Source organism: Indicator indicator, chromosome 18 (genome assembly GCF_027791375.1).
Source record: "Indicator indicator isolate 239-I01 chromosome 18, UM_Iind_1.1, whole genome shotgun sequence".
Taxonomy (NCBI): domain Eukaryota; kingdom Metazoa; phylum Chordata; class Aves; order Piciformes; family Indicatoridae; genus Indicator; species Indicator indicator.
Window position 1 is genome coordinate 5,049,139 of NC_072027.1, and position 15,574 is coordinate 5,064,712.

At 46.4% G+C, this 15,574-nt stretch overlaps 1 protein-coding gene across 1 annotated transcript; it reads right to left on the reverse strand.

Annotated features, from left to right (window-relative positions):
• Positions 1-790: 790 nt before the first annotated feature.
• FAXDC2 (fatty acid hydroxylase domain containing 2) lies at positions 791-10,275 on the reverse strand. Its single transcript, XM_054389367.1, has 10 exons — positions 10,260-10,275; positions 9,554-9,618; positions 8,402-8,449; positions 5,529-5,620; positions 5,327-5,430; positions 4,485-4,606; positions 3,953-4,158; positions 3,398-3,503; positions 2,204-2,370; positions 791-984 (listed from the first exon to the last, which is right to left on the reverse strand). Exons 1-10 carry the CDS (start codon positions 10,273-10,275, stop codon positions 828-830), a joined length of 1,083 nt encoding a protein of 360 aa, XP_054245342.1. The 3' UTR covers positions 791-827.
• Positions 10,276-15,574: the final 5,299 nt, after the last annotated feature.

Consider the following 15,574-nt stretch of genomic DNA (forward strand, 5'->3'; position numbering starts at 1 on the left):
TGCTTTCTTACTGGGTTTCACTGCTCTCCACACAGCTCAGGGCAGCAGGGACTCTCCTTTCCTTGGGAGGTCTCTTCATGTAGTTTATCAATGTTCAGTTAGTTTTGGTTTGTGCCCCCTTTGCTGTGTGGGGAGCGAGGTGAGGCTCAGGAGCAGCAGGTGATGTACCAGAGCTTCTGCCATCAGCTCCCAGATCAGCTTCCCTGTCCCACAAGAGGGAAAACAACTTTAGGATTGCAGAAAATAGTTTATGGAGATGTGAACATGACAGCCCTTAATTCAGACCTGCACTGACCACTTCCATGAGGAAGAACTGCTCAGGGGAAGTCAGGTCTGTGTGTGTGCAGGGCAGAGCTGACTCCCCAGGGGGCTGCCTCCCACATCCCAGGTGTGAGTCTCAGAAAAACAGTGGATTTCAGCCTATCACACGTAGTTAGAGTGATCTTGCTGCTATTTCTGTGGAATGATGCTGAAAGGTCAAGGCATGACCTGTAAAGACTGAAGTGTTAAAACCTTAATACTGAGAACTCCCCAAAGCCACGTGGCCCAAAATGCATCTGGTTGGCATGCAGGCAGCTAGAGCCAGGGAACAGTGCAGGTAATTACGGCTAAAAACCCTCTAAACTTCATGTAAAAATAGCTTTCTGGAGCAGGGGAGGGAGCTGTGCCTTAAGTAAGAAATAACAGGCAGCAAAGTGCAGTCAATTCAAGCAGCATGTTCAGCTTCAGCTTTCATTAGGTGTGAACATCAACAACTTGTTCCAAGTTCAGTATTATTTGGCATCAATCATTGTCTCTTGCTCTGCAAGAACTGCAGGCTGCTGGGGTCACTCTGCCTTCTTGGGTGCATCAGGGATGCTTTCTGAGAGCGGTGTGAGGCCAAGGAGAACCTTGTGTCTCTCATAGGCTTTGGTTTGTCTGAACACTGTATCTGTTCCATGCAGATAATCCAGCACGCCCAGGACTCCGTAGCACTGGTTGAACCTGGAAACCAGAGAATAACCATCACTGGAAGTGACTGGGGTTGCTTGGACCTAGCTATTTCCATGTCCTTGCAGAGCCCTGATAAGCCTCCATGTGGTTTCTGCCACTGCACCCATCTCCCTTGCAGCTATAGCAAAGCTTGGGTGAAACTTCCTCAGCAGCTCCCCTCTCTGGTGCTGTCATTACCCAGAAATAGTGACACTCAACAAGTTGTCTCCCTCCTGGGCAGCTCAGAGCTGCAGAAGCAGCTGGACAGCCATGTTGTTATGTCTGACCCTACTGTCTGGGACAGAGAGCTGCCCTCTTCCAGCACTGGGGCACCAGCACAGCCACTCTGCCAAGAGAGTATCTCAGCTCTGCAGTGACCCACATCCTGGAATGAGCTGACCTTTGGAGGAAACAGGTGATAAGAACTGGCACCATGGTTTGGGTGTTGCCCAGTGTTTGGGTGGCAATAAAGCTGTCACATTGGCTGTTTCTGCAGGAGGGGCAAATTGTTCAAGGGAGGATGTGTGTGACATTCGGTGGGCACCTGGGCGACAGGAACACTTCTTCCACTGCCATGGTAGGTACCCCTGTGCAACCTACTCAGACTGCTCTCCAGTGTAGGAGGAGGCTGGCAATCTCTGCCAGGAAGTGTTAATTGTGGTTCTCTGGGCAAGGTGTTATCTGATCAGTGCTACTGATCCTGGTGTAGGGGAGGGGGACAGATAGGCTCTCTGCACCTTTATTTCAGCTGTGTGACTTGGCCTTGCTTGGTCTTTATTCTACATCACAGGCAGCAACTCCTAACCTAGAGAGAATTGCAGGGAATTGTCTCTGACCCCTTGTGCTGGGGAAAGTCCAAGTGGTACCTGCTGCTTCAGACACTACATGTTCTCCTCCTGTGTCAGCCTGGGAAACTTGAAATGCCCAGCCTCAGCTGCAGTGTTTGTGCTTAGGAGAAAGTTTCCAACTCAGCTGGTGGAGGAGGGTAGATGTCAGTGAGGTTGTCTGTGTGGGCAGTGGGCTGCAGTCCTCTCAAATCCCAGCCTCTGTTTAACTGCTTTGAAAACCTACAGCTTCCAGCCTGCTGTTGGGCAAGCTGGAGGGATAGGCTGCTCCTGCTTGTACCTGACTTCTGCAAACCCACCTGCCCCTCAGAAAGGAGCTGTGCCCATCAGTGGTGCCAGGGAGCAGACAGGAGGGGAAGGGGGAGCTGAGCAGTGCCCAGACATACTTGAGGTGGTGGAAGTCGTGGAACTCCGGCGAGGGCAGGAAGGGCAGGTGGTAGCCACAGTGTGAAATGCTCGTTGTTATGAGAGCAAGGGAGAACCACACAGCAATGGAGACAATGTGGGATCCCATGATCATTGGACCAGTCATCACAGGCAGCATGTTGGAGATCTGGAAAGGAGAAGCAAACTCCTTTATTAATTGGTTCACAACAACCAGACTCCCCTCTGGGAGCTGAATTGTTTCACCTGGGTGATAGATTGCATCAGTTTTGTGCAACAGCATACAGGGTAGATCCCTCTGCAAATATCTTACAGAAATTACATAATCATCAAATAAATTATTTGTTCTGAGCTAACTGAGTTTGACTCACTTTAAAACATAGTCACAAACTCCCTAAGCTCACAGCAGAAGTTAGACGTGAGATCAAACTAGGGGTGTAAGGGATTTCAGTGAATCACCCTGGAGTCAGAGGTCTGAATTTTCAGCTTCCCCTTGGAATAATGCTGCAGTGGCTCTCGGGAAAACCAGCTGTAAGAGAGCATGGCCTGGGGACCCATGCAGGTAGGGCAGTGATCCTGGATGCATTGCTTTGTTATGTCCTACCAGTGGCTGTCACTGCCCAGGCCAAGCTTACTGCACCAACTAGCCTTACTCAGTCTGCTGCCCAAAGGCTGCCAGGGAGACTCTCAGAGCTGGTGCTGCAGCCCATGGCTATTGTTAACAGCAGACAGTCCTTGTAAATGGAATCTTCTGGGTGTGAGATGTGTTTTCATGAGACATCTCAACTGGAGCAGTGCTGGCAGCCACTTCTGCAAATACTGATGCCAGCCACCAGCAGGAGATTCATGACAGAAGTCTGAGTCTATGCAGTAACCCAAACTGTGTAAATGTTGCATCTTGTGTTGAAAGCACTGCCTGTGCTCCCAACCTTTTCTGTGCTCAAGGAGGCACCACTCAGTCAGTTCCATATCTGTGGCAGGCCCCTGGATCTGTGCTCTTAAAGCCAGTGGAGTCCAGCATAAACAAGTACTGCAACCCTTCTACGGCCAAGCTTCTTGGCAATGCAATTAGCTTCCTCTTCCCAAGGAAGAAGAGTCTAAGGGTGCTTTTTCTTTTCTTCAGTTGCCACTCCTCATCCCACAGAAATCACACTCCATGAAGAACCTGGAGGGTTATCACAGAGGAATGCACTTACAATGTGTTCTAGTGGGTGAGCATAAATGGAGACCACACCAATGGGGGCTGTCCATTCGTGGTGCTTCTTGTGAATGTACTTATACAGGACTGGGTGGTGAACAAGCCTAAGCAGAGAAAAGAGAGAGGCAGGTTTTGAGCTCCACATGGAAGGAACATACAGCAGTGTCAGGGGCCAGGCCCTGTCTTGTAGGTACTAGACAAGTGAACAGTCACTGACTTCTTGAACTTTTTATTCTTTCAGGATAGTCAGCCCTATTCTTCTCAAAGAATGCTGGGTCACAGCTTTTGTGGAAAGCTACCTGCTGGTTTTGTTCCTTCACTTCTGAGCTGTTCCACTTTTGTAATTTTACCCATTTTTGCTAACTCCAGTTAATGGTAGCACCAAGGCCTCATGCTGTATGGGTGGATTTCAGGACCTCTCTCTAAGTATTCCCATATAAATACAAGACTGGTGGGAGAGAAGGGAATATGACTACTGCTGTTGCAGGAGATGGGTATAAGCTTAAAGGCATGGAAAAAACCCCACAGTGTTCTGTTCCTGTGCTCAGCTCACCTGTGTGAATAATAGAAGAGAATCTCCTCTACCAAGGTAAAGATGCTTAGCTCCACAAGAAACCATGGGAAACTGGGTAATTCCTTGCTGAAGCTGTTGCCCCACCATTGCATGACATAAAACATGGGCACAAGCATGGGAAAGGAGACAAAGAACTGATTACACAGCGCTGTGTAGATGGCTTGGCGTAATTTCTTTGTGTCCACCTGCAAAAGAGAAGTCAGGACTTGAGACTGAGTCAGAAGCAATGCAGGTTTGAGTTGGAAGGATAAAGGGCTTTAAGATTTGCAGGCAGTTTCCATATTAGTTTTAGAATTAACTATTTAACAAGCAGTCAACCCAGATCTGATCAGTAGCCTAATTATGAAAACTGCCTTCCTCTCTGCAAGGGATATACAAGACTTGGCTTGATTCTCTTTGAGTCCTGTCTGGTTCTAAGAGAAAAGCATAACAGGTTCTTCTCTCCACTCCTAGCCTAAGAGATTACAGGGAGTGTTTAGCCAGCAGAAGAGGCAGAGTGAGAAGTACTTACAGGATCATTCTTGCCCAGCTGGATGCGATAGCGAGTAATGAAAGTTGGCTTTCCTGTCACGTCAGCCACCAGAAGGAGAGCATTGAAGCACCAGAAAGCCAGTGCAGGCACCAAGGCAGCCCCTGTGGTGTGAGGAAAGGGCAGAGCTCTGTGAGTAAACTGAGAGGTATAGCTACATTGGAAACAAAAGACAACAGCATAGTATCCAGAGGACCTTGCTGGGCCCAGATATGCCAGGTGTATATCCCCTGCCCTGAGGTGCTTTCAAATGGCATATGGGTAAGTTCTGACATCCAGGTATGACCCAGGGAATGAGGAGGAGATCAGAGCAGACAAAGGTCTCTTAAGTTGAAACTTGTCACAACTGATGCTAAGACAAGTCTTTTCTGGGTGGCTGGGGGAATCTGTCATGGGTGGGTTCTAAAAACAAGCAGGATAAGGTTGAGTTGCTTCCTGAGACCTTGCAACATCCCTGCCACGCCTGTTCACCAGCTGTTACGCACAGGCAGAGAAGAGTTCTATAGCTGCTGCAGCAAGAGTAAAATTCACTAATTTTACTTTAACTTGCAGTAATTAGTTCTAATGTCTCACTGAGTTCTCACAGGAGCAAAGTGTCTTCACAGAGAAACCATTTCAGCAGCAGTGCAAACATAAACTTTTTAATCTGCCTAGGGGAGGTCTAATGGTGAAGCAGCACAGTTGGACCACACCAGCCGGGGCTGGCTTTGAAGCCTACAGGTGTTGTGGGAGGGAGAGTGAGTTTAGGGAGGCATGTCCGTGTCCCCTTTTCAGAGGTAATGCATGGATGTTTCCTCCTATAGCAGAGAGCTGTTAAAACTCACCAAGGAGAAAGATGGTCCACTCATCTCCCTCGTAATGGTGGTAGCATTTTAGCCATGTGTTTTGCCAGAACCGGCCTGGAGTGTTCCAGAAATTCTGCACAAACCTGTGGGAACATGTGTTCTTAGTTGCTCATCTTTTCATCATCCACTTTTCACCCTCTCCACAGAAAGCTTCTCCTTGAGCCCCTTTGAAGAAGCTTACCAAGAAACAGAGTTCACTAAGGCAGTGAACAGGAGCAGGCCTGTACCAAAGACGTAGGCAGAGATACTTAGGGCATTCCAGAGCTTCTCTTCCTGTGAACAAGCAACAAGAATAAGCACATGCTGCTGTGTCCTGCACCAGCACTGTTCACATTTGAAATGCAGGAGGTGAAGGCAGTCCTGTGATGGTCTGGTTTTGTTCCACAAACTCTCAAGAGAACACAGTAACCAAGTTGTTGGAGGACAGTGTGTGTAGTTGAGGCAGAGAGCACACACACATCTTGTCTGCCAGGCCTACAGAGACCTAAAGTGTCACTGACGTGGACATTCTCTGGCATTACTAAAGAGAGAGAAAAGCCCAGTGATGGTTTTGTTTCCCTCTTTGTTTTCGTTTCACAGACTTATCAGTACCTGGAGCACTCTTACTTGCTTCTGGATAACTTGGAGCAGCAGGAAAGGGAGACCTGGGGGTAAGGAATGGTGCTCTATCTCATCACCTCCCGCACTCTCTGTTTTCTCCCTGCCAGTGTACAGTATGTGTTCTCCCCACAGCAGTCAAACTGTTGTGTTCATGAGATCTAACAGCTCCAGTTAATCCACCATTCCTCTCAACTTTCCTCTTTGCTTTGAAGGCAGGTTCTGAAGTAAGGCTCACATGCTCAAAAGCTTGCCTTTCCCCCCCCAGGTATAACAGAGGTTTAATCCAGGATATTACCTTTCCTTGCATCATTTACTTTGCTGTGCCTTTGGGCCATTGCTGGTATAACTTGGCTCTAGTACTGAGAGTACAACTTGGCCAGCAGGTACCATGTGCCATCCATGTAGAACAACTGCACATTAACAAGGAGCTAAACCACTCAGCTTCTCAAAAGCATGAACTTCTCTAAATCCCTGCTCTCAGACACCAAAATGTTATCTGCTGAAGAAGGTATTGCTGTGTACAGCATAAGGGCAGCTGTGATGTTAGTGTGACTCTTGCCACAGTAAGGAATTTAACTATACAAAGTAACTGCAAGAGAGTCAGAAAACTGCCAGTAAGACTACCTGATTCCAGGATTAATTACATTCAAGAAGCAGTATTCAATATAGTTGAGCATTTAAATATTCAAACCCAAGTTGTTTAGCAGATCCCTGACAAATGTATCATCAAGTGCCTGTCTTTTTTAGAACAGCTCAAGTTGGAACTGATTCTGGAAATCAGCAACCTCAATTTGGGTTTTCTTGGATAAATAAGCATGATTCTATGATTCTATGATTATATTTATCTGCAGGATAAATGGTTTGTAAAGAATCAAAGCAATTCTAAAATAATACAGCGTAATAACCAGTTAGTGCCTTGTTCCATCCTTCCTGTTTCTTAACTGTGTTTAACTGTGCTGCACAAACAGACAAGTTAAAATAGTATGATTCATAGTTGCTGTGGCTTGCTTGTCTCCTGTTGCAGAGGACAAACAAGAGAGGCAGCTCACTAATAAATCTTGAATGCAGGTTTGTTTAGGGTAAGGCAACACAGAGGGATCCTCTCTACATGGTGATAAGAGCTTCTCTAAGATAATGCAACAGCTAAAGAACGTTAAACATTGAACATTGCCCGGAAATTGTCAGCAATATTTATCTGTCCCAGAACAGAACTTTGCTCATTAGCACTGAACTTCAAAACAAACAATTATGTCCTCTTATCCTTTCTCTCTCTTTTTTTAAATCAAATTAGCAACTGTGAAAGAGGTAATTTGAAGGATTCTTGACCTACACTTTGATGCCTGTGACCCTGTAGGTTTATAGTAGAAGGGATGCAATCAGTTGCCAGCATCATCACTGGGTGTACTGAGCTACAAATGCAAGGCTGGCAAAAGCCATCTGTTCCAGCTTCAGGCAGTGCATGATGGATTCTGGACTGGAGATCTGCTCTCTTAGCAGTTTCATATTTTCCATTGCATTCATGTTATGCCTCATGTATGCTTATGTGAGAGAAGGCTTTCTTAATCTGTAGACCCTGGAATACTGTCCCCATATTCTTTAGAAAAAAGGATACAAAAGCTACAAATACCTAGAGCTTTTTAATAGACTTGTATCCTATGAATCCTTGTTTCTCCTGGGATGAAGAAAGAATGTGCCAAAGAAAACCTCTGATATTTTGCAAATGCCAGAGGTTTTAGTTAGACTAATTAGTATTTCAGATTCTTCAGCATCTTACAGCTGAACAACTCAAAGTTCCAAAAACTAGTAACTCCTGGTACTCATCAAACACTACGTGTGTCCTGCTTTGAGACAGGAGAGAGAATAGCAAAAGCTATTTTAAAAGCCATTTGGGTAGAAACTGTCTTGTTTTGAGGCTGTGTTTTTATTGTATGTAATGAAGTCATTATGGTAGAGTTACAGTATAATTACATGAGCTGTAGAAGCTGGTAAGTTTACACAAACAAATCTTGCTCATCAAGTCCAAGGTCTACCACCCTGTTTCTCTTCGTGCCAACAGTTCCAGCACAGCAGTTTCCAGCTCTGATCTGTGGATTGCTTGGCATTTTGCATTAAAAGGCATGTACAGGTTGGCAAATTCCTTAAGTATGGAAGCAATGGTTAGCAGGACCACTTCTGAGGACTGGGCCCAGTTAGAGGGCACTGCTTCTGGGTGTTGTAGTCTCCTGCCATGCAAGCAAAGGTAAAAGGCCCTCCTCCACTTGGTGCTGTAGCTGCAGCCCACTGGAAGGGAAAACATGCTGGGAAGATGTTGCTGTAGTGCTAAGAGGTGAGTTCCTAGTTGTGCTAAAGTGATCAGAGCATAGATGTGCCTGTCGCTTCTCTTGGAAGATGGTTCAGCACCCCCATCCTTCCAAAGCACCTGCATAACACTTAAAGATGACCTTGAGTCTTTACCTGCTTCTGATGCTCAGCCATGGTGGAATATCCAGAGTCTTTTTTCCTCTGAAATAAAAAGTGATGTAAGTGAGTGAACCTTGTATAGCTGGAAAGTGGAAGAATATGCTGCTGGCAACAGCAGATCCCCTCAACTTGCAGTATTTACTCTATTCTGTCCTGTTCTGTTCCCTCCTTCATGCTGGCCATTGAACAAAGCTGAGCTCTTGAGAGAAAAATCTCCTTATGTCCTGATGAGTTAGTATTGTCCCACAAGACTAACAGGGATACAAGGGCAACAAAGAAAAATGGGAGAAGAGCCAAACCCAAAGCTTCTGATTTTGCACTGGTGTGGTATGGCTGCCTCCTTTGATCTGGCCCAGGAATACATTGCACTCAGTAGGAGCTCCAGCCCCTCACAGACTGCAAGGAAACGGTGATATGAGACCTGCCTTCTTCCAGAACTATGTCATGCTGCTAAACTAATGAGGATGACATAAAAAATCTGACTAGAAGGATGCAAGTTTGTGCCATGAAGGATTAACACAGTAGAGCCCCACATGGCCTTTGCTCACATGGCAGAGGAACTGTAAATTACAGCTTGAGAACATGGTAAGTAAGAAAATCATCTTTGTTTCATATCCCACTATGCGCAATTTGAGGGTTTAAAGTCCTTAAACTGGCAGGTGGCCAGTAATAAATTTCCCTGCATTTGGTTCTGTCTTGACCATTTGTTGCAAGTTTTGGTTAAAATATAAAAATCACACCCAAGCTTTAAGTAGCTTCTGGGGCTTCACTGCTGTCCATGGCTACGGAAAGATTTCTGTGTTTCGGGAGGTATTGTGGCTGTCCTAGGGATTATTACATAGCTGGGTTCTTGTTGCTGCACTTTTACCATAAATTATAATTAGCAAAAGCTAATACAACATTCCTCAAGATTTTCTTGGCTTCACCCAGTCTCTAAGAACAAACACATACATTATAATAACATGAAGGCCATATTCCTGAGGACTGCAGAATTTAAGCCCTTCTGCTTTTCACACACACAGGAATATTGAAGCACAGGAAAACTCTTGCCTAAGGTAATAAAGGAAAGCACAAAGAAGGCAGAAAGGCACCTGAAGCATGAAGTCTAACAGCTGGGAAATGATTCTTTAGAAAGGTATTCTGTACCTTTATGATGCTAGCACACCTCTTGGGAGCACTCTTCTTGCAGTGCTTCAGAAAGGAGGAATACACTGCCAAAAAGAAGTCCCTGTATTAGCCAGGAGGTTCCACTTAAGCTTTGAAATGACAGCTTTCTGGGCACACTCTGACAAGAAGCTCTGCTCATTTAAAGGGGTTTCCAGCTCTGTTTCCTTAAGTTTTGTGTCAGTATGCAGGTCAAAGGGCATGAGACAAAAGCCTTGGACACTTTTCAGCTTGGGCTCCTGCTTACTCATGGGCAGAAAAGGACAAGCAGTCCACCAAACTACATATTTTAATGGAAGGAAAATGATGTTAAACTGCTCTGGGAAATAAGCTCCTCCAAATCAGGCAAAACGTTATCTGACACTTGAACCCCTTATTTTGACACTAGGCTTGCATGTACTCCTGTGGGAAATGCTAACAGCAGCTTTAAAAAAAAAAACACACCAAATGAGTTAACTTTGTCTCCTCTGGTCACAAAACCAGTAGTGTGAGAGATGCTCTAAGGTGCTATTGCTTCACATGAGGATCTGCTAATGAAGTCAGTGTCTTTCCCCAGACCTAGAGCTCCTCACCATTAGATTTTGTGAATTACTGGAGCCAGTTGATGAGATTTGTTTGTGGTGCTTTTCCCTCCAATACATCAAGTTTGCCAACCATAACCTTGTTGAAAGAATGTACTCTAACATACCTGATGGAGAACACATAGAGGTAGCAATTGCAAATAAGCTGCTAGCCTGAACAGAACAGCCTAAATAACATGCCACAGGACAAATTGATCTTATCTTCATTTTCAAAAGATCTCCCAACCACAGAGATGCATTTTATGTTATGTAATGTGCACTGTATACCTATCTTGTCACAGAGGTAGTCGTGCCCACTGTCTGCAAGAAAACAGTACTAATGCTCAAAGTATGTCAAGGTGAAATAAACCCTTCCTTCTGGGGGCTTTGCTCCATTCCAGCTTTCTTAGCAGTTTGTTCAGAGCCTTGAACAGTTGAATCCCAGGCTGAGGCTGCCCAAGTGCCTGCCTCTGCTGATATTGTACCCAATGCTGTACTGCAATGCCTCCTCCTCCTGACACCAGCCAGCCCTGCTGCTGGCAGGGGCAGCTCAGTAACAGGTTATGTCTGCTGTGAGGCACTGGCTGCCTACCACAGCTTCTTGGTATTCCTTTTTCACTCCTGCTCAAATCTTCTATTATAGACCTTACTTCACTGGAATCAACGCTTATAGTGCATATATTTCTCCTGAGAGAAATATAGAGCATATAGAAAGGAAAATGTAAAGACAACTTACCTGGTCACCTGAAAAGATGCATATCACCCACACTGTGCACAGTGCTAGTTGTTGTGTTTGGTGGATGTCCCACTGTGCCAAGCTCTGCAGAGATCTGAAGGCAACCCCAGTGCCTGGAAAAGCTTGTAATTGCACTTTACACAGACATGTGATGTTGCCTTTTAATGATTTCCTCAGTTTCTATCATATCTTTTCAAGATAATACACTCCTGAACTCTGGCTGCCAATTCTTTGCCCATCTCCTGCTGATAGCAGCCTAGGAGGGGTCCTTTGCGTCTATTCAGAGCCCAGAGTTCAACTCCTCACCTTTCACTACTGCTGTGGAAACTGTATGAGGGTTTAGGCAAAGGCAACAGGGGTGTGTTGCCAAGCAGGAGCCAGCTGTCCCCTCCCAGCCAAGTCATGTGAGGCTAGTGCCATGTCACTGTTAGCACTGGCAGTGTTCCCTGGGCATGTGTGCATGCTGTCACTGCATTAAGCATCTGGAATACATCTCTGCAGGTAAGACTTTTTTATCAAGAGTTAATTGCTTCATCAGGAAAAAAGATAAACCCATCCACACCTTAAAGGTCAGTAGTTTTTATAAGGCACTAACTCATGTTTTGAGCACAAAATAGCTGCTGCCACAGGTCAGGTGTGTATTTGTGGACAGCAGTAAGGCTTACTGTGGAATCTGGCAAAAAAAGGCCCAGAAGCTCAGTTTTCATGGTGTTGTGCTAAGTCTACAAATGACACCAGTGCTGTTGCTACATCGTGCACTCAACCTGTTACTGGTATTCATTCCAGCTGTAAGGATAAGATGCGAATAGGTTAGCAAATATGATGTTTACAGACCAGAAAGTCTGTAATTAGGGGACTGCAGAAAGCCAGGTGTAATTGCAGTGGCACCAGTCTTTATTATGCAAATGTAGCCCTAATCTATGCTACTTGCCTAATATACAGAGCTCTACTGTGAACTCTTTTGAGAACTGAGGGTGTTACCATAATTTAGCAGATTTGTATTTCCACAGAAGGCAAAACAAGGCACAGCAGCCTCACAGTTAGCCTTGGATGGCCTCTCACAGGTGAAGCAACACACACTCTTGTTTGGGAAACAACATCTCAAGCAAGCAGCAGCTAGAGCTGCAGAGACATCTGCAAGCATGAATAGTGGTGGTGCCCTCTTGGTTTCTTGTACCCACCATAACATCTGTGCTTTTACCAATGAACTTCTTCCTGGAAGGAGAGCATTTCCATAACTCCCCTCCCAACCTCAAACTGGTTGCCCTCTAGTTTACCTAGAGTGGCAAACATTTGCTGTTGCTTCATTTCAGCTTTAAGACTGTGCTGCTGTTTTCATTGACACTTTCTCTCGACTAACAATTCCCTAGTGGGGAAAGAGATTGTAGTTCTTAGCTGGTGCTACTAATTGTTATTTATCAGAGGCAGCAGACTCAACAGAGAGGAATGCTATTCCTTCAAACTATTTATACACATGCAGAGGAGGAAGTGGAAATTAGCATTTCAAAGGAGGAGTGCCCTCTGAATGTGGCCCTGAGCCCATCTCTATTTTGTACTTGGGCTTGCACCTGGGGGGCTGCTCACCCAATAGCCAGAAGTAAGAGATAAACCAGTGAATTTCATAGACCTCAGTGGTTCTTTTCAACCACTGTTCAGTCATCTCTGAAATACTTATACCCAATAGGTGCAGACAGCTCAGCATATCAGTCATAAGGATGTAAAAGTAATTTACCTTCTGCTGCAAGTCTGTCTTGTGCAGGCTGGCAATAATCTAAAAGCTGCTTCTGTCTGGTGGTGAGCTCCTGCTCTGCACTGGCCTCTTCACCACAGAGGCCTCTTCACCACAGATCCTTCAACATTAATACAATCTTTGCTAAGGCATGAATGACACCTGATTTCCTCTCAGCAGAAAAGCTTTTTGATCAGATACTTTATAAACTAACTTCTCTGTTCACTCACCAGCTCTTGTAAGAGTCACTGTTTCGCTGTTTGAAAACGAAAACCAAAACCAAACCCCAAAATACATTAGGAGACAAGCAATGAATTATCCTTCAGGACTGCACAAGCCCACACTGACAGTTCCTCTAACATTACAAAGGAATATGAACTCAGCAGATCTCACCTAATCCTCAGTTCCCTGAATTCTAAACTACTTTCCCAGCCATCTGCCAGGGCACACATGTGCCACCACCTAGTACTGCAGCGATAGGCTCTGGAAACTTCTGTGGAGCAATGGAAGGGTCAGGCAAATGGAAATGATGGCTCAAACACGTTTGCATCTTTTGAGTCCCATTTAGAGATTGTCATGAGTAACTTTTCTGCATTTGTGGTGCTGTAACTAAGCAATTACAACTGCTTCAAGGAGGCATGACCCAGGACATACAGCTCAAGCTGACTGATGTCAAAATGCTGAGCTAAAGCCCTTTATTCTACCTTATGATGTAACAGATCTATGCACACAAACTGTTTACTCTGGTCTTAACAGAACCATGTTGAGGGGGTGAAGACTCTTCAAGAACCTGTTTTGGAGTGCTAGACTTGGAAGAAAGTTTAACAACTTCCAAATACAAGCATTTGGGGACTTTTTTTTTTTTAAAGAGCAGCATGCCTTTTCCAGCTATTCTTCATTACCCATGATTGAAAAAAATTCTGATCTGCTTGAGCAAAAGATGGTGCCAGCTCTCACCACCAGTGCTTGTAAACATCCCCAAGTAGTGTTTTTGTTTAACTGCATGCAAACTGCTAAACATTACAAATGAAATTTATCACAAGTGATTCTTTCATGCAATGTATTTTTTATTAGAATAACAAGGTACTCTAGTGTCCTGAGAAGACTCATCCACCCTTTTCCCTTGGGTTCAAATACTGTCAGGCACTGAACTCTTTGGGAATAAAAATAATTCTAGCCTTGTGTTTACAATGTGCTGTAATCCAGCCTACTTTATTTATCTGCTAACCATCTATGTTTTCTTGCACAAAGTCCCAAACTCAAGTGACAAGGGAAAGAAAGGTCATTACTTTCTGCCAACCTAGCATGTTGCATAACAGATAAATTACACAAGAGACTGCAGAGCTGAGAAGGCAGTAAAGATATGAAGATAAACTTTGAATCAAGATGATGCTCAATAATGGGATACCATAAGATGCTGATAGCACCAAGGTCTCGGGACAGATAAGTACTCAGAAAAAGCTCATCTTTTCTAAAAGTCATGTTTCTGCTGAGGTATGAACATTAAACCTGAGACATTGAACTATGTCTGAAGTGTAAAAGATACCAAGAGTATCTGTTTTTCCAGATACTTGTACTAAAACGGTAGGCATGGAACTAAGATTCAGTGACAGACTCTCAAATGGTGGGTAGATCACAATGCTGTAGCTGCACCAGCACTGCAGAATTGCAGTAACAGATGCAACCCTGTCCAGAAGACTATCAGTCACAGGAATTAAACACTGTCGAAGCTTAATTATCACAGGGAGCTTCAAAGAAATTCAGTATGTGCCGTCAGTGTCAGCCAGCAAAGCAAGCGTTGGTAGCTGTTACACAAGAAGTTGCATTATATGCTGCTTTACTGGATACTAAATTCTATGGCTAATGTAACTTACACAGCACTTCTGTATAATGAAAGAACAGGACAAGTCAGTCTAAGTTTGCAGACGCAAGAGGTACTTGGAACAACAGCTTCTAAGCTTCTCGACTAAGGAGCTTGCTACGCACTGCAGTGTATGAGCAACGCATGCCAAAGAGAGCAGCATGGCCTTGAAAAACACACACTACAGCCTCACCCGGCTCCGCAGCCCCGCGCGTCCGTGGCTGGGCCTGTGCAACAAGGCCTGGCAGCTGCGAGGAGCCTCTTGTCTCACAGCAGCCCAAGCCTGAGAGAGGCGGCGGACTAAGGGCCTCTGCTGTGACCCTTTGCTGAGGGAGAGGTGGATGCTGTTTCTTTCGGGGACGTTCAGCCAGGGCCTAGCACTATCGCTGTCCCAAGGAACCTATTTGCGGGATTGCTAGGGGCTCCCCATATTGCCAAGGTGGCACCAAGCCTACGTTCATCCAGCCTGCGGCCATCCGGCCTCGCCGCCGCTGTCCCCGCAAAGAGAGGATGGCATCTCACTGCCCTATCGCTCCCTCCACCGGCGGGCTTTAGACTCGCCCGCCGCTTCCGGAACAGCGAGGCCGGACGAACCCATTACCCGTGCTGGGGGCGGGCGGCAGACAGACACCCCCGGCGGCTCTGCGCAGGCGCACTTCGGGCAGAACCCCGCCTGGCGTTCCGCTTCCCCCGCCTCTTTCCTGGCCCCGCCCCACCCCGGGAGCGCGCCTGGCCCCGAGACCGGCTCGCGCGCAGCAACGTACCTCTCCGCGCGCCCCGGCCGCTTCGCCATATCTCTCGCGAGAGGAAAAGCTTCTTCCCGGAAGTCCCGCCCCTCCCGGAGGCCGCATCGCGCCTGCGCCGAGGCGAGAGGCCCCGGCCCCGGCTTCCGGGCAGGTAGCGTGGGGGCAGGGAAGGCGATGGGGAGTGCCGGAGCAGACGAGTCACAGGGGGGACTGAGGGCTAGAGCGGCCGGGCGGCCAGGCTCCCGGGAGCGCGAGCGGCGGGGCCTGGCGGCGCGCGAGCAGGTGCGGGCGGGGCGGCCTTGGGACGCTGGGACCCGGGCTGAGGGGACGGTGATCAGGGGGCAGGTCCTCCCGCTTCCTCACCGGGAAGA

What these genes read in the sequence shown, in the direction of transcription:
- FAXDC2 (XM_054389367.1), bottom strand. An exon ending in GGTGTGCTAGCATCATAAAG is followed by an intron (nt 8,450 to 9,553) that starts GTACAGAATACC and finishes TTTTTATTTCAG; the next exon opens with AGGAAAAAAGACTCTGGATA. An exon ending in TGGCTGAGCATCAGAAGCAG is followed by an intron (nt 5,621 to 8,401) that starts GTAAAGACTCAA and finishes GCTTGTTCACAG; the next exon opens with GAAGAGAAGCTCTGGAATGC.